Here is an 18,242-nt window from a genome sequence, read left to right on the forward strand (position 1 = left end):
GGGAGGGAGGGAGGGAGGGAGGAAGAGCATGATAAACTCTTGAGATGTCTGAGTCACATTCCTGTTAAAAGCTGATGCCTGAGACTGGGCTACTCTCTTCCTGGCTTGTTTGCTTGTGAAGTATGAAGTGAGGTGGTTAGAGCTTGTGTTTATATTATGTAAGTTACATGGCTGGCACTTGAGGATATAATGCTACTTTGTTCTTCCTTATTTCAAATAAAAAAAGGACTCAGAGCAACCAGAACCACTGGTTTCAAGTGAAGCCAAACATAGTACAGACAGCAGTTGAACTGAAGAATTTCTTGCTGTCTTGTTTCCTGCAGCCTTCTGGAGTCAGATTAATTTCTGGCTCGCGAGAAGGTCTGAATACCAAGGATGGACTGTGGCCATCTGGTACTTTTGAGGAGCTGCCATTGGATCATGACGACAGCACTGGGCTAAGAATCAGGAAACTGGAGTCCCATTCCAGTTCTAGCCTGGATTCCTGACTGTCTCCAGTTGGTTACTTGGTCTCTTTGGGCCTTCATTTTCAACTCTGAAGTTGGACTAGATTAAGTCCAGTGTCACTACAATGCTCACTCTGACTTGAAAGGAAGATATAAAGACTTCCACCTAACATTACACATGCAGTCTCTTTAATCTCTCTGTTAACAAATGAGAACTCACTATGTACTGATCTCCATTATAGGAATTAGGCACATGCCAGTAAACAAGAACCCACAAAATCTTCATAGAACATATTCATGTCTGCAGTGGCTCCATCTACATTTTTAACATCTTAACAAGTACTTCAGGAAAGGCACTTGTTTGTTTAACCCTCAGCTAAGCAAACACTTTTTCTTTTCAATATTAGTTTCAAGCACCACCTCCTTTGTCCAGGAAACCTTTCCTCTGATGGCCTCTGTATTTGGAGCAATGCTACATATGCATGAATTATGGGTATGCTTATATATTTACACGTATAAAAATAATTCTGGTTGAAGGAATTTGTTGGTGTTAGCCATTCCTATCAGAACATAAGCTCCCTGAACAAATGGCCATCTAGTGTTAACATCCTTAGCAGAGTGCTGGGCTAGAGTGTTGTCCAGTTAATACATCTTGCCAAATGGATCTGTACTTCTGGAACACACTGTATCTGAAACTCAAGCCCTCATTGACTTGTGCAGGATGAGCCGGCACAGCAGGATTCTGCCTGCAGCAATCTGACACTTGGGCTCTGGCCAGGTCCCCTTTGCTCTACCGGTCCTTTGCTGTCCCTGTTTCTCTTACTCTAGGTGCAGGCAGAGTGGAGATGTTAGCAGTAGATTCCTAAGCACAAGGGCCTCAAAGCAATTAAGCACATTAGCCAGGTGTTGTGGCACACCTCTTTAATTCCATCACTGGCAGGCAAAAGCAGGTGAATCTCTCCAACAGGCCAGTCAAGACTACGTGATAAAACCGTGTCACAAAACAAAGGAAAAATGATTGAGCATATCACAAAATAAAATACAGAAAATCTACTAAAGATAGACAGATAGATGTAAGATTTATATAAACAAACACTGTATATGTTTATGTACATACAAAATACATAGATATACTGGTATATACATTTGTACAAATAAATACATAAGCACACAGATGTGTATAAATACACATATACACCTAGATTCCTTAAAATCTATGCATATACATATACAAATAGATGTCTATGCAAAAATACTATGCTTGTATGCTTATACATATATGTGCATGTTCATAAGCATGTAGTTACATATATGCATACACACATGTGCAAACATACATGTGGGCATGTATACATATGCTCCTATACTTACATATACATGCATGTGTACATGTGAACACATATGCAGATACATATATTTGCTTTTTATAAAAAGAAGAAGCATTAAGACTTTCTGGCATGGAGCATCAGCACACCCACTTGGCACATCTGCCAATTGGCCCCTTGGCATGGATTGTACCCAGGTTTCTTGAAGGAAGTAGAGAATGGCTCTTCTTCAGCAAAGAGAAGAGTCACCGAGAGTTCAGTGAGATAGATTTGCAGATTACCTTATCTGGTTTTAACTAGTTTGCCCTCACAAACAAGAAAGCAACCTATAACGATTCTTAGCAGGAGAAGCAATCTAGATATAACCCCACCAGCATCAAGGAGCTAGGTGGTGATTAGCAGATGCCAAGCACTGTCCAAGCGTCCATCTTTGTCTGCCTGGTTTACCCTCACAAACACCACACTCTCACTCCCATTTAGCCATGAGAAAAATGGACAGCTGTTTAAGCTAGCACCAGAGCAGTGGTTGCACTGGGATGCTCTGTCCTCACTCAGCACTCACAGCCTGTAACTACATACTCTGCTGCCTGCTAACAAAAGGAAATTAAAAAAAAAAAAAAAAAAAAAAAAAAAAAAAAAAAAAAAAAAAGGTAAGCAAATGGTTTGCTCTCTCGCTCAGACATCTTAGGAAGCAATGTTCTGAGCACTGCTAAGTGCAGCACTATTAGATAGTAAATAGGGGCTTGCTACTGAGTTTACAAACAAACTAACTTATATGGGTGCTTTCCCTAATACACAACAGGTCAAATAAATTTGGAACTTGTGCTGCCTGAGATGTGATAAGATGGTTAACTGACTTTCTGTGAGGGTCAGCAATCTTATGCTCCAAAATAGGTTGTCATTTCTTCCAGGAAAATGGCAGTCTGCATGGTTAACAGGTTTATGGTAAAATTGCTACTTTCTACTTGCAGATTTGACGTTAAAATTTCCTAAACTACTGTAAACATTTTTTTTCAATTTTAGTTTATATTCAATGCAGAAAAGAAAAACAATTTCAATGTCATTGTATTAAAACAGATTTTATGGTAAGATAGAAAAATATCTAATTGGTTTTTTGAAGTTTGTAAATACTATAAACATTTTTTAAAATCATTCTAATGAACAAAGAGTGCCTAGGACCTCAGCACGGCAATGAACACTTTGGGTAACATTTGTGATCTTGTTAGGCTCTCCCAAGCAGCCTCTGCATCCAGAAATACCTCCTCACTGTCTATCTACTGGATCTGTCAGCACTAAGTTTAATCTTGGCCATTGCTTCACACATGACACAGACTAAGTAGGTCACATGTCAATGGCCCCCTTTTCTCAACTAAAAGTTCTACCGATCATCTGGGGCTATGATCTGACAGATCCTCTCCTCCTATACTCAGAATTCCATGTTTATATCCACAACGTTACTTTTTCATCTTGGTGGTTTGTTTAGTTATAGCTAGGGCTGCTATGTGCGGTCATGTTACTTGTGCTATGGATGTGGAGATTTGGCTATGAGCAAGTGGAAGCTCACATTGAACCAGGCTCCACTCACCAAACTGTATGCCCTGATGTGGATTTCCAGATTCACACATTATCTAGTGCTGAGCTAGTGTGAGTTGCCTGAGAGTGGAGAACATTCTTATTCACCTATCTGACACACTCTCATGTGGCATGCCTCATCAAAAAAACTCTCAACAAATATCTGTTGAATTCAATGTCACACACACGATTCTGACACCCTTCATTATTTTCATTGTCTTTATTCAGTGATGCAAAAAACCAGTCAGTTCTCTCTGTTACACTCTTTTAAGCCTGTATAACAATGACCAACACCTTAGGGATACTTAGTGGAAACTGACTATATAGTAAATGAACTTTGTCTACCTCCCCGCCTCCTACCTCTCTTAGTGTCTCCTGTAAGCCACACTGGTCTCAACTCACTATGTAGCTGTGGATGACCTTGAACTTTTTTTGACCTTGAACTTTTGATTCTCCTATACCTCCTAAGTGGTGAGATCACACTGTGCCATGCTCATGTTAGGGCAGTGCATGGAGATTCACTCTGCTAAGTGAACTTTCTGACACTCCACATTTTCTAATTTGCCTTTAAAATCAAAACCTTCTTTCAGAGCCTGTGGAATGATCAGCCATAAATAGGCATCGACATCTCACATTCTCCCAAGGCTTGGGGTTCATCTTGATGTAGGAAAAGAAAGAATGCAAGAGCCAGAGGCAGTGGATGACTATAAGGAAATGGTGTTTCTGGACAGAGCAGGGGAGCTGCACTCTGCATATGAACTCCTGGCAGTTATGACAGCATGCACAACACCTGTTGTTTTGTTTCTGTTTTTTATTTTATTTTACACGTGGTTACAATTAAGAGATTGCCTTGAACCTCAGAAGAGATTTTGGACTTTTAAATTGTTTAGAGTGTGAAAGACTATGGGAACTTTTAAGTTGGACTGGATGCATTCTGCATTATGATACAGCCATGAGCTTATGGGGGGCCAGGGGATGGGACGTGACAGTTTGGATGAGAATGGCTCCCATAGGCTCACATATATAAATATTTGATTCCTAGTTGGTGGAACTGTTCAGAGAGGATTAGGAGGTGTGGCTTTGCTGTAGAATGTGTGTCACAGGTAAGCTTTGAGGTTTCAAAAGGCTTATGCAATTCCTGGTGATCTCTTTCTCCCTTGTGGTTGTAAATTAAAATGTTGATTCTCAGCTGTTCTCTCACTGGGCCATCATGCACTCTAACCCTCTGGAACCATAAACCATGTTCAACTCTTACTTTTATCAGGTGACTTGGTTGTGCTGTTTTATCACAGCAATAGAAAAGGAACTAAGGAAGCTACCATAGACATACTTGTACTCCATGTTCATTATTGCTTATTCACAACAGCAAGGAAGTGGAACCAAGCTGGTTGACCATCAACAGAGGACTGTTGATAACAATCTGGTACACATATAAAATTTAACTCTAAATAGAAATGATGTCATAAAGCTTTCAGAAAAATGGTTAGACTTAGATTGTGTATTAACTGAGGCCACACAATCTCAGAAAAATACCAATGTCCTCCCTCACATTTATATACATATGTGTGTATGTATAAGTATATGTGTATATATATATGTATATATATATATATGTATACTTATGTGTATATATATATATATATATATAAATGTATAAATGAGTATATAGTACAACATGTAAAAAGGATATCAAGAAAAGGTAAATACTAGCGGATGAGGAAGGACAGGATGCAAGTAAAGGACACATGAGCCACAAGAGAGGGTATAAGCCTAATTGTTTTTCTAGTTTTGATTCTGTTATGGGGTGTGTGTGTGTGTGTGTGTGTGTGTGTGTGTGTGTATGTTAGACAGGTGCATAAAAATATAATCTACAGTGCAAATGCAGAGCGCACTACAAAGCCCAGCTTTGAACGGCTCTTCTAACTCTCCTAGTCCTTTGACATGTGGAGACTTTGGTTTTGCCTAATCCTGCTATGTTATGTTCTTTATTTTCAATTCTTTGCAATAAAGTTTTAATTACTAAAAAAAAAAAAAAACAAAAACAAAAACAAAAAAGACACTACCCTCTAAGTTTTACTCACTGTATTTTTATCTTCCCAAGAGCCTTATGTTCAAAGGCATAATAAACTTTAAGGCTTCTGTAATTGAATCAAATGAGACATTGTGGGATTTATGACACCTCATAGACTGTGGTGCAATAGAAACAGGACTTCCTTAAATGTTTGCTGTGCACCAAATGGTGATGAGGGCTGAAGTTCAGAGGCCACAGTCTGTCTACAGCCTAGAAACAGAGAACAAGGTTTCTGGAATGACCTAATTTTCTGTAAATATATAAAATTCTATCAATGGCGAGCATCTAATTATTAATTTTATCAACAGGAAATTTATATAAATGGATATTTATTTACTTACCTATATTGCTAGGTGAGATACAATGACTTGTATTGTTTTGTGAAAGACCTTGAGTGACAACCTTAGATGATACTATGAAGCCATAAAACAGAGAGGAAAAAAGGAAATAGTAACTAACAATTCTTTGTTTTGTTTTAAGGAAAAAATTTACTTTGAGGGAAAGAAATGATTATCTTCTAGAAAGACCACAAGAATTAAGTAAATATATTTATAAAAAAACTGATGAGGACTAGGCCACTTTATGTGAGACTCAAGTAAAATTCCTGTGAACTTTTAAAAAGTAGAAAATCAAGCATCAAAGCCTATTAGCTGAACTAAAAAGCAAGCCCAGAGACTAACAATCTCCTACTTGCTAAATAGTAAAAGTGACACAGGGGAGAGAGGTGGTAGATGGAAGGGAAGGAGGGGAGGGGTTGTGGGGGGGGGAGGGAGGAAGAGCCTGTTTTCCCGTAGGTGTTTTAAATCTGAAATTAAAGATCCTGCTTCGTTTTCATTTGCATTTAATTGACTTGAGTAAGGCTGAGAGTCTTTTTAGATGCTCTTTTTTTGTTTGTTTGTTTTCAAGACAGGGTTTCTCTGTATAGCCCTGGCTGTCCTGGAACTCACTCTATAGACCAGGCTGGCCTCGAACTCAGAAATCCACCTGCCTCTGCCTCTCAAGTGCTGGGATTAAAGGTATGCGCCACCACTGCCCAGCTAAAATGATTAGTTTTATTTATTTATTTATTTTTTATTTTACATGCACTGGTGTTCTGTCTGCTCGTCTGTGTATCAGAACCCCTGGAAGTTGAGTTGCAGACAGTTGCCAGCCTCCCTGTGGATGTTGAGAATCGAACCCTGACTCTGGGGAAGAACTGCTGGTGTTCTTAAGCATTGAGCTGTCTCTCCAGTCCCCTGTTGTTGCCAATTTTTAACTGGTATTTTCTTTTCAATTTATATCAATATATTTCTACATGTAAGTTAAATTTTTTAATTTAATATTTTAATTCTATTATAATAAATATTATATTAATGTTTACTATTAATATTACATGTGTTATGTAACACAAGATATAATAAATGTTATAATGAATAATACTTTAATTAAAATTAATAAACTTATTTTCTTTTTACTTTTTGTTTCATTTTTTATTCCAGAGTATTACTATATAAAAGTTATCTTTCTATATATATTACCTATAATTCTCACAATGCTATCAAGTGATTGTTATTACTTCACCCTTAACATCCTCAAGCAATACTGAGACATCTTCACATGCCAAAATTTTATAATAGCCATTATTCTATCATCAAGATCTTATGAATCATTTCAGAAACATTTGCACCCTGCCACCCACTTTACTATAATGATGCCTCCTTATTCTTTCACTTTGAAACTCCAGTGTTTGCAAAACTCTAGATGAGGCTTTTTCCATATCACTTTCATGGAGATAGTACATAAGTAAAAACAGTCAACAACATGACACAAAGAACGCTTAGCTGTTGGGTAATTGGAAAGGTCTGTGTTCTAGCGAAGTGACTATATTATCGACTAACTCAACATGTACCTAAGACCAGCTGCTCTAATGCAGTTTCAAAGCTGTGTCTTCCCTCGTGGAACTGCCCAATGCAGAGACTGTGCCCAGCACATGCTGATTGCTTTTTGTGCACCAGGTAGCATATCAAACTCTGTCTACATTTTATATTAATGTTCTCACTTTTAGGGTGGGACAGCAGTAGTACTCATAAATATAATTATTGAAAGAATTAAGTGAGAAATAATAGATGTGAAGCTCCTAGGATGAGGCCTGGTAGATATTTTTCATATAATCATAACTACATTAGCTTTGGGATTGTTATTCTATTGTTTATTACAGCCTTGTAAAAAAGGAATATTACTATTCCCATGTTACAGTTAAGATATTTAGTGGATTTAAAAAGATTATCCAAGGAATGAATGAATGAATGAATGAGATCATCAAAGGAAAGTAGGACTGAAATTCACTAGTTTTTTTCATGAATGCCCCTTTCTGTTGCAGAATACAAGCTACAGTACTGTAGTACGCCTAGTTGTTAAATGTGTTTACAATCAGAATTGTCATTTGGGGTGGCTGTGATTCCATAAGATTTACTGTCTCAGAGGCTCCCAAGTCATTTCTTGCTCTGAGCTTAAGGCTCTAGCTGCTTCAGAGTCTCCCTGAGTTTCTCTGGGCATCCAGATGAACTCGAAGAACTGATGCTTCCTCTGGAGCCAACCCAGGCAACTTTTTCCTCTGCAACATTTCTGTCAGATGTCCTCTGCTTTCTGCAGTGTTGGTGAGCTTTCTTCTTCTCTAATCATGTTGGGTTTTCCTCCCAACCACTTTGAATGCCATATGTAAAAGTAACTTTCATTCTATTGTACTTGTTGTCTGGGAGGCTTACTGCCTCTGTCTGCTAACCTAGGCCTCGCCCTGGAAACTTCTGGGCTCCATACCATCTTATCTAGGTCTAAAACCTTTTCAGCCTCCGAGACTTGCTGCTGAATAAGCTCACTCTTTTTTGTTCTTTCTGATCTCTGACTGGCTGGTCAACTGTTCTGGTACAAAACTCTTCTCCATGCTGACTGCTTCAGCTTTTCTCTCAGCCTCTGAAATGCTCTGCTTAGCCTCAAACTGACTCTAGCAATCTTTTCTAATCTTCTGGCTCCTTCTCATTCTCTTGCTCATTCTGTCTTTACCTGTGTCTAGCTTGTTCTCTCTTCAATCTGTCTCTGGAAAACTCTCCCGGTAAACCCGTCTCCTTCTGCCTCTCTGTGCTGCTCTGCTCTCCCTCTCAACTCTACTGTACGGCTCTCCATGAATTCTACTGTATTCCTGTGTTCCTGAGATATTGATAAATTTTATCAATATTTAGTCCATAGATCAACATTAGAATCTCACTATTCTTAAGTGAAAAGTATGTTCTTTGCAATGTGGGTAACAATTCAGAGGTTCTTCGCTTTTATTGCTTCTTGGTATATTAAGATTTAGTTCAGGTTATATGAGCTAAGTCAATTCTCTAGCTTTATGTCAATTTGACACAAGCTAGAGTCATATGAAATGAGGGAAACTCAATTGCAAAAATGCCTCTATAAGACTGGACTCTCTCTCTCTCTCTCTCTCTCTCTCTCTCTCTCTCTCTCTCTCTATATATATATATATATATATATATATATATGTATATGGTAGTTTCTTAATTGGTGATTGATGGGGGAAGGCCCAGCTGTGAGTTGTGTCATTCCTGGGCTGAGTAAGCCATGAGTGTAAGCCAAGATGTAGCACCCCTCCAGGGGTTCTGCATCAACTCTTACCTCAAGATTCCTGCCCTGTTTGAGTTCTTGACCAGACTTTTTTCAATGAAGGACTATGATATGGATGTGTAAGTATAGCTCAAATAAAACCCTATTGTGCCAAGTTGCTTTCGGTCATAGTGCTTTCCCATGGCAATAATAGCCCTGACTAAGATACTTGCTATATTATTATTCCGTTAAATCGACTTTTACCAAGATAAAAGAATCCAGAAAGGATTCCAAGAAAGAGGTCATGAGTTGGAGATAACAGTGTAAACATGAAGGAAAAATAGGATAAGTAAAATGCCACCTAACTTCTAACAAGGCTTCTACAGAACCAGCTCACTAAAGTAATGGGAGTGGCATACTTGAAACAGATTTGGAAATACTCCCACTTTGTGATTTGATTCAAAACGTGCCAGCCAGGGGGATCCTGGGGAAGCAAGTTGAGTTATTCACCTTTAGAACAAATTTATAGCAGCATCAACATTTCAATAGTCAAGAGAATCTTGATGCAGTATTTCTTAAAATTCTATGATGAATGAAGTTTGAAACATTTAAATATTAAGGCTAGAGAGATGGCTCAGTAGGTAAGAGCACTTGTTGCTCTTGCAGAGGACCCAAGTGATTCACAACTGCCCATAACACCAATTGCAGAAGACCTGGTGCCTCTTCCAACATCTGTGAGCTGCATGACTGTGGCTCATGTACACTCCGATAGACATAAATTTTTAAAAAATAATTAAACACTCTTCCCAAACTCATCATACGTACACTTAAACATGAAGGTAGAATTTCTTTGGCCTTTTCAGAAATCTGAGTAGTGTATTTGAAGAATTTTTAGTCTATCTGGATTTTTGTTTTTATTTTGTTGTTTGTTGACTTCTGGGAGAAGGTAGTAGGGATCGAATTCAGAGCCTCCTGCATGTTTGAAAAGTCCCCCAGCACTGCAGCCCACCTGTTAACACATAAAAATGCTGGTTGACATTAGGAAAGATGGAAAATTAGTAGCTGAATTTCAACAAAACCCTTTGTATGGCTGGAAGCTGAAACAGATAAAAATGAGCATTGTATTAGTAAGAGTAGTTGAAAACACGCTTCTTGCATTAGGATCAAAAATCTTTGTGGGTTACCTGTTTCAGCTTATGACAGCTATTAAAGCCAAGTACAGAAATAACCTGAACACTGAATCAGATATTTTAATAAGTGTTTCACAAAGAATTAGCTTTTTAAAAACTAATGAAACCTAGTCAATCAGAGTGAGTTCACTAAATATTTTCAGTAAGGTTAATGGATTTTGTTTTATTACCATTACTACTTAAAATCTCGTTTATTTTAAATATCTGTCTTTGGTATAATTTTTAGATTTTATAGATGGCTTACAGTGCCACAAATAGCAGAATTCTAATAAACCTTACATAACTGTATGGAGAGCTTTTCTTGGGTGTGGAGTGTACAATAGAAACAAGTTTGGAGAGCCAATAGCACAGGTAAAAAAGAGTTGGCGCTGTGGATGTTGGGTACATGGCACAATGGAATTTAGCTCAGCAGGCTGTAAAAGGACTAGTTTGCCAAAAGTCTTCATGAAAGACGTCTCGCTGGGTCTTCATAATGGAAGGAGTGCGGCTAAGGAAAATGACTAATAGGGAATTTGTTTGGTATATAACACATGGTATTTACCGTCAGAGGAGATTAAAATTCTCAAAAAAAAACAAAAAAAACAAAAAAACAAAAAACAACAACAACAACAAAACAAAAACAAAAAAACATACTCAAAAGGCCAGCACAGTTTGAAGCGCACTTCAGCTCTGCTCTCAAAGGCTCCCTCAGACTTGACCCCGTCGGAGGCTGACAGGAAGTTACCCAGAAGGGTGCAGGGGAACACCTCTAAGTGTAATGACTCCTCTCGAAGGGGCTTCAAGGGCTAGCTGATGGGCACCGAGGTCCCTAAGGAGAGTGGGGCTAAAGGAGCCGAGTCACTGGCGGCCACGAAAACAGGACAGACAAGGACTGGAGCCTTGAGGGCGATAGCCAGAAAGGTGATTTTTCTACAAGGCGCGGTGTTTACCAGTTAGAGGCCAAAGGTTCCCGAAGAGGGGCTGCAGTGGCCGCGCTTAGCAAGAGGGAAGAGTCGGACTGTAGGGTTGAAAGGGGGGGCTTTGAACTGGAGCCCGTCCGTGACGCAGGGGCCTGGTCCCTCCCTCGGCCGACAGAGGGAGCCGGCGGCTGGGAGGACCGGCTTCCCGGTAATGAAAAGCGCCTACACCGGCCCTCAACCAGCGCAGCGCTGCGTACCCCGAGGCTGAGCAAGAAGCGAGAAGATCCCGGGCTCGCGACGGCCGCCGGCGTACCTCCGCCAGGCGCCAGGCGCCGGGCCGCGCGCCCACTGCGCTGAATTCTCGCGAGAGCGGCAGCCGCCATTTTTCCATTGATTGCCGCGGGCCGGGGGAGGGGCGGCGGCGGCGGCGGCAGCAGCAGCAGCGGCGGCGCCCTGGGTCGGTGTCTGCGCGCTGGTGTCTAAGGCCTGAGCGGAGGCCTCCGCAGTTGCTGGAGCGCAGGCGGCTGGGAGGATGACTGCCACTGCCATTCTCTCCTGAGACACAGAGCCGCCGCCACCTCCACCGGTCCCCCGCAGGCAGGGCGGAGACGAGCGGTCGGAGTCTGAGCGATGGTGCCCGGCGAGGAGAACCAACTGGTCCCGAAGGAGGTGAGGGTCTGGCGGGCCAGACTAGGCCCGAAGCCTGCGGTCCGCTCGGAGTCGTGCAGGCCCGGGGCGGGAGACAGGCTAGGGCCGGGCAGGCGTGCGGCCGGGTGGACGGTGGACGCGGCGGGCAGTTGGAGACCGCTGATTCCCGGGGCCACGTAGCCCGGGGAGACCCCCGGCTGCGAGGGGCGAACGCATCAAAGACTGGACCGGGGGTTGGGTCCTGCTCCCGGGGGTCGGGGGGAGTATTGCGGAGAGAAAGTGGCCTTTGAAGTCCAGACTTCACACACCGTCGAGCCGAGAGAGTTAGAGATCATTTCAAAGAAAACATTCTGGAACAGTTGCCCGTGGGCAGGACGGGGTGACGGTGCTGCTTCTGGGGTTTGACAGTGTATAGCTTACAGGGCTTGTGAAATCTACACCTAAGTTGAGATCTGTGGGAAGGCAGACTTAACTGTTAAAAGAGTTGTCGGGCACCCCACCCCCAACCCCCCTCCTGTTACTTCGTAGTACTATTGGCTAGCCTAAATGGGGCCTACCCAGGATCGTTGAAAAAGTAGTTAAGTGGGGCTTGAACGGGAAGGTAGGAAATGGCCGAGTTAATTTTACCATATGGAGAGAAGAAACGTTTTGTTTGGAATTTTGATCTTTTGCTGTGTTGCCAGCTTGGTGTGACTTAAATTCTTAAAAGCGAGTGACATAAGATTCCCGGACTTCTTGGCTTCCTGTGAACAGTCAGTAGTAGAAGATTAAAGGTAGAAACCTACACTAGCCAGTGGATTTCGACATATTAATAGTCCGTTGGCTTTATAAATATCCCCAGCATATTCAAACATGTATTTTTAACTGCTGATCGTCAGGCTTAATGCTTTGGACTTATCATATACCTTAAATAGATGCCAAGTGTTAAGTTGAAATTAGCATCTTGATATTCATGCACGATCATTTCGAATTCCTAAATGTTTAGTTTGTTTTTTGCTTTTTTGTTTCTTAATTGTAGCAATTTGTTGCTACACAAACAACCCATGGCACAATGCAAAATTACTTTATTGTTTTGTACCTGTATGGTTAAAATTTCGTTAGATGGATAATAAGTTGATTTCTGGGGTTTTGTTTTGCTGTTTTGAGGTAGGATCTTACTATGTGGACTTTGAAGTCCAGACTTGACTGGCTTGGAACTCACTTGTAGAAAAGCTGGTCTGGAAATTCTTAAGAGATTTGCCTACCTCTGTCTCCCTGATACTGGGATTAAAAGTGTGTGTTATCAAACTTAGTGGGTTGTCTTTTTGTTTTTTTAAGGCTGAGTTGTGTGTGTCAGTATTTGTCTCTAAGGCATCACTGAGTCTCAGCACCGCAGATGAGCATGAATTAAAGATCCTGCCTCTGGAAACAGTTTCAACGACTGAGGATTGGGAAGTGGGGGGACATGAGTCCTCCTGTGGTCCAGTCGGGCCTTTTGTACTTTGTACTAAATAACAAGGAAGGAAGTAGTAGGTTTTAAGAAAAAGCTAACCCTCATTTCCTTTGGTACTGGTTTCCAATCTAAGAGACAAAATTAACCCTTAGTTTCCAACAGTTAGAAACTAGATCAATAAGTAGGACCCTGCATAAGAGTATATTAATAATTTGGTTTGTAGAAGTCCAGATAGAGATGTGCACATATCCTGCTTTGCAGGAGCATACCTGTTGTCTTAAAAACTGATACCGCCATGCTAGCTTTACCTCTGGGAGGATTGAACTCTCCCTTATCTGAGGAGATCTCCCTTATCAGATGAGCCTAGCTTTTCTTCTAGTCTGGGTTTTATGCTTTATTTCCTGTTCCTTGGCTTTCAGTACTTTATCCGCAGTTCCTGCTTCCTGGGACGCAGTACTGCTCTTGAAATGCAAACCTTTTCCTTAGCTATCCAGATAGTGGCTTTTTTTATTTGACAGCCTCGCTCATTCTTCATTCACAAGGTTGCTTCTACTTCCATATTTGCTTCTGAATTACTAGGACTGTGTTCCAAAAGGAAGCTAGTGATCTCTTAAACAAATAACGTGGGCTTTCTCCCCTTCTCTTCCTTTGTTTGTAGCATTAGATACTTCAAAACAAGGCCTTTTGGCCCATTCATATACCCAAAGCCTTTCTCTTGTTTGTATTTTTAGTAATGAGTTTTATTTCCTTTGTTATCAAATAGTATTTGAATCATACAGTGCTAAATCTAAGGGGAAATCATGGTGATCAGCTAGTAATTTAAACCACTTTACTTCTCACAGGGGTGGGAAGTGCAGCTCTCAAGTTGAAAGTGACTTGTTCAAATAAGGACTCACAGGTGGGGGACTAGAGCTTGGGTCCTCCATCAGGTCTTTTCATCCTCTTAAGTTCAGTCCATGTTACCTCAGAGCTCTACAAATAGTTTCTATTTCTTCAGGTATTTGAATTTAGTAAGTGAAAAATAAAGTACAGAATTAAAAGCTTTCCTGTGCCTATTCCGGCTATATTAACAACCCTAGAGAACTTTGTTTTGCTTCAGAGAAGTTCTGATGTTTATGGATGTGGCTTTCGATTGTATGTGTGAATTCATACAGTTGTTAAGTAAGCTAAGATTATTTTGGTCCTGAAATTCCAGAACAAATGTCCCTTGGAGAACAGCTGGAGGCGGGCATCTTAGTGTACAGATTGACAAACTGTGGCCCAGCTCCCAGCCTGTTTTTGTTTGAGTTAGGAATGATTTTTAAATTGCTGGATTTAAAAAATTAAAAGAAGAATAGCTTTCTGTGATCCATGAGCAGGGTTGACATGGGAATTTCATTCTTAGGACACAGTTGTCAGTCTGAGTGGCTGCTGTGTAGGCTGTGTGCAGCCTGGTATTGAAAGCACTGTACACTTGCTTCTGGCCGCAGCCTCCCCTTTCCTAGCTTATCTCTCTCCCCTGGAACAAGTTTTTAATGTAGACAAACAGGCTTCTCTCCAGCTAGCTTTAGTATGCTGTCCCTCTTTCCTACTTACTTCACCTGTTCAAATCCTCCGTACACAATCCATAGACCCTCTTTGTCAAAGAGTCTTGAGCATTTTAACCTAAGGATTTTCTCCATAGAAGGCTTCAGTATAAGAGTCGAGCTCACTTGGCAGTTCATAAACAGTGTTTTGGAACAGCTATTGTGGTTCTGGACTGCCGTACTCATTTTATGATGTTCCTTGGGAATTCCTTGACAGCAGAGGTGACGTTTCTCACATTTGTTTTTCTGTATATATTACAAGTTAAGGGGAGTGTTTTTGCTGGAGCATAGATTAGTAAATATTCATTTGTATGGTTGTAAGGATGGAAGGAGGCTTTGAATTCTAACTGGCTATCCTCTGCTTGGAGATTTTCCACAGCATAATTGGCAAGCTGTTTCCACATCCATGACTTATCCTGATAACAGCTTTTTCTTCTTAGGAGAGCTCTGTTATTTTAAGGTTTTTTCACTGAGATAAATCTAGATCTCTGGTGTCATCTTTTGATAGTTGTCAATGGTCAGCATTTCTGTTGGAGAGCTTTTCTCATGGCTGAAGATAGAGGGACAGCAGAGCTCACCCTTTCTGTTCTGGAGTCTGCATTCCTCAGCTCTTCAGCTTGTTCATTTGGACAAGTTCGAGCATTCTAGTACTCCTAAATTGTACCCCAAAAAGAGCAAAAGGAGAGGGTGGTGTTCATTGAGGAGAACATCACTGTTTTACTCTGCCATGTGACTTTTAGTTGTGCAATACTGATTTTGATATTGAGATTGCTTGCTTTTTTAGTACCTCCAGTTTTAACTATTGCCTGGTAGTTGTTCCTTATAAAGGTTTGGGTCATAGCATATATGAGTATTCTGCTGTGTAGGAGAAAGTTAGAATAGACACCTCAAGTGTTATCGAGTATGAACAGTAAGGAATGTATTTATTAATGTTTTGGTAGGTTTTTCTTTTCAAGACAGGGTCTCCCTATGTAGTCCTGGCTGACCTGGAGCTCCCTAAATGTATAGACCAGAATGCCCTTTTACTCAACAGAGCTTCTTGTGCCTTTGTGTGCCATCACATCTGGCACCGAAGTTTTTAAAATGATACTTTCAGCACACAAAGCATATAGAAAGCTTTTAGAAAAAGAAGACATGTAAATTAGAAAAGACATGTAATTTAGAAAAAGTGGACATGTAAATTGCACACCTTGATGGTTTTTTCCCTGTGCTGTCACTCCTTGCATTTGGATATGGGTTTTGGCATCTAATGATGATAGTAATAACATATTTATTGGGATACTAGATACGGTCCCATATGCTTTTTATGTATTAACTCATTTGAGGGCAGCAGCTTCACAATGGTATAGGAGAGATCCTCAATAACTATTGGTTTCTCTATTGTCTTGTTTCTTGTAGAAGAAATCTTTTCATCATTGTCTACTAAAGACCATATCAAATTAGTATTCTTTTAATTTTATCTCTCTTTGTTAAACTACTTGGAATTGCTGCAGTGCCACATTGGTCATTTTTTATTTTGTTTATTGCAGAGCACCAGTTCTTGCCTGTGAGAGGCTTCCCAGGTAATACCCATCAGTGTCTTAAACTGGAGTATCAATAAAGGTTGGCTCATTCTGAAGCTTAACATTTATTGCAGTGAAAGGAGATGGAATGCAGGCTGTATATGACTCCAGTTCTGTGGAGAAAACAGTGGACATATAGGAGCAGGAGAGGATACTTTGGCACTGGTAGTTGGCACTTCTGTGTGTCTGGATGATTGGGCTGTTGACTGGAGCTTTGCAAATTTGTTGTTTTAGGGAGTTGTTGGTGTTGTACTGTACTGTCACATTTATGATCATGGTTTTACTCCTGCATTCCTGCGCTGACTTTCTCCTGAGTAAGCACAGTTGTGCCACTTCAGCTCTTGGTTGTGATTACAGTCTTGGTTGTAGGTGTTCATCCATTCTCTACATCTAACTCATCTATTTGCTTAAGCCAGAACTTAGTTTTGATTTCCTCTTTTCCTTTTTTGATTTTTTAAATATAGTTCTTCATGTAAGAAATGTCTCTTGTACAGTTACCATTTTGTAATTATTCTATCACTCAAATGTCCTTCTAAGTGGTTGCTCTCCTTCCAGGCTGGCTGACTCTAGCCTTCCTCACTATAACTTACTATAGTTACTTTCTGAGCAGATGAGCATATGACTTAGGTGCTTAACAGTTTCTGCATACTATCTCTGATAGCAGATAATTACCTCCATATTTTAAACTAGAATTTAGTAGTATTCTGTAAACATTTCATCTTTGCCTCCCAAATGCTGACATTAAAAGTGTCCCTCGCCACAATGAGTTGAATTCAGATTTTTTTTCTCTAAATTATCAGTTTAGCAGATGGTCCTTAATGGGTGACAGGGGTTATGTTTGGCAGTATGGGGGACTCAGAAAAGAGCAGCAGATGTGCTTCTGACATCTAGTGGGTAGAAACCAGGTATGCTGCCAAATGTCTTTCTAGGGCCAGGCCAGCTCCCTTAACAAAGAACTCCTGTATATCAGGTGTGGTAGCACATTCTTCTAATCCCAGCACTCTGGGAGGCAGAGTCAGGTGGATTTCTGTGAGTTGGTCTATGTAGAGGGTTCTGGGACAGGCACAGGTACATGGAGAGACCCTGTCTCTGAACAAGAAGGAAAGAAGGAAGGGAGGGAGGAAGAAAGGAAGAAAAAAACCAAAACCAACCAAATTCCTGTAATTTTGTCAATAGAACCAGTGTTGAGAAGCCATAGTTGCTATAAAGACTATTGACTGTACACATTTTCCTCTTACAGTCATACCTACCATTTTTGTCATTTAAGAAACTACCTGCTCCAGCTTTTCTGTGAACTGGAGGCCAGCCTGATTTACATAAGTAGCAAGTTCCAGGCTGGTTTTGGCCTCTGTGAGACCCTATCTTAAACAAACCTTAGTAGAAGAATTGAAAGAAAAACTTGGAAAAGAAAAAATTGATGAGAAACACCCCCCCCCAACACAGACACAGACACACACTTAGAACAAGTTAGTGGAGCCAAGGCCCGCATAGTTAGAACTCAAGAGAGAGGACAGAAGAAATGAAGGAAGTCAAAGAAGTTAAGTTACTTAAGGAAAGTTTCCAGGACCATGAGATGAATTTCACAGTGAGCAGGACGGGCGAGAACCTAGCACTGCAGGTAAAATAGACCATGTACTGGAGAGCATATGGAATTCTAAAGCTCCTGCAGGTGTTGGGGAGGGATGGCAAGAGCAAGGTGTGGGGAGCTTCAAAATAGAAGAAGCTGGTGTGTTCAGCAACATCACAAGAGGAATTCCTTCAAAATTTTTTTGGGGTGATAATTTTCTGCCCAGTTAAACAGTCTCTAAAATAAAAGAGGAAATCTGTTTTAGTTTTGGTTTTGGTTTTGGTTTGCTGTAATATGTATTATTTCTAAGTTACATCCCCCAATTATTTAAAAATTATGCCAAGTCTGTTTTATGTGTGAAATGTCTTCTCTCTCTATGGAAATGC

General features: G+C 40.6%; 2 protein-coding genes across 7 annotated transcripts in view; one reads left to right on the forward strand and one right to left on the reverse strand.

Moving 5' to 3' along the window:
* Window positions 1-1,352: 1,352 nt before the first annotated feature.
* LOC116102808 (cilia- and flagella-associated protein 91-like) lies at window positions 1,353-11,660 on the reverse strand. Of its 3 annotated transcripts, none has more exons than XR_004123289.1 (4): window positions 11,113-11,490; window positions 9,819-10,002; window positions 5,756-5,827; window positions 1,353-1,424 (listed from the first exon to the last, which is right to left on the reverse strand). XR_004123289.1 is itself a non-coding variant. In XM_031387892.1 (2 exons), the coding sequence occupies exons 1-2, from the start codon at window positions 11,629-11,631 to the stop codon at window positions 9,956-9,958; spliced, it is 339 nt and encodes a 112-aa protein (XP_031243752.1). In that variant the 5' UTR covers window positions 11,632-11,660; the 3' UTR covers window positions 9,893-9,955. The 3 variants fall into 3 exon arrangements, 1 of the variants encoding a protein (XP_031243752.1); XR_004123290.1 differs by lacking the exon at window positions 1,353-1,424 and adding an exon at window positions 4,401-5,624 and having other exon boundaries at window positions 11,113-11,480; XM_031387892.1 differs by lacking the exons at window positions 1,353-1,424; window positions 5,756-5,827 and having other exon boundaries at window positions 9,893-10,002; window positions 11,340-11,660.
* The window catches only part of Usp47 (ubiquitin specific peptidase 47), an 86,296-nt gene continuing 79,541 nt past the window's right edge, over window positions 11,488-18,242 (forward strand). Inside the window, exon 1 of one of the 4 annotated variants that reach the window (XM_031387891.1) lies at window positions 11,488-11,751. In XM_031387891.1, the coding sequence (XP_031243751.1) occupies window positions 11,713-11,751 (39 nt within the window). In that variant the 5' untranslated portion in view covers window positions 11,488-11,712. The remainder of the gene's footprint in view (window positions 11,752-18,242) is intronic. The other 3 variants (XM_031387889.1, XM_031387888.1, XM_031387887.1) reach the window with 3 other exon arrangements.

This window comes from Mastomys coucha, unplaced genomic scaffold (genome assembly GCF_008632895.1).
Source record: "Mastomys coucha isolate ucsf_1 unplaced genomic scaffold, UCSF_Mcou_1 pScaffold21, whole genome shotgun sequence".
NCBI lineage: Eukaryota > Metazoa > Chordata > Mammalia > Rodentia > Muridae > Mastomys > Mastomys coucha.

What these genes read in the sequence shown, in the direction of transcription:
- LOC116102808 (XM_031387892.1), bottom strand. Translation starts at nt 11,631, where the DNA reads ATGGCAGTGGCAGTCATCCTCCCAGCCGCCTGCGCTCCAGCAACTGCG. An exon ending in GCTTCTTGCTCAGCCTCGGG is followed by an intron (nt 10,003 to 11,339) that starts GTACGCAGCGCT and finishes ATGTGTTAACAG; the next exon opens with GTGGGCTGCAGTGCTGGGGG.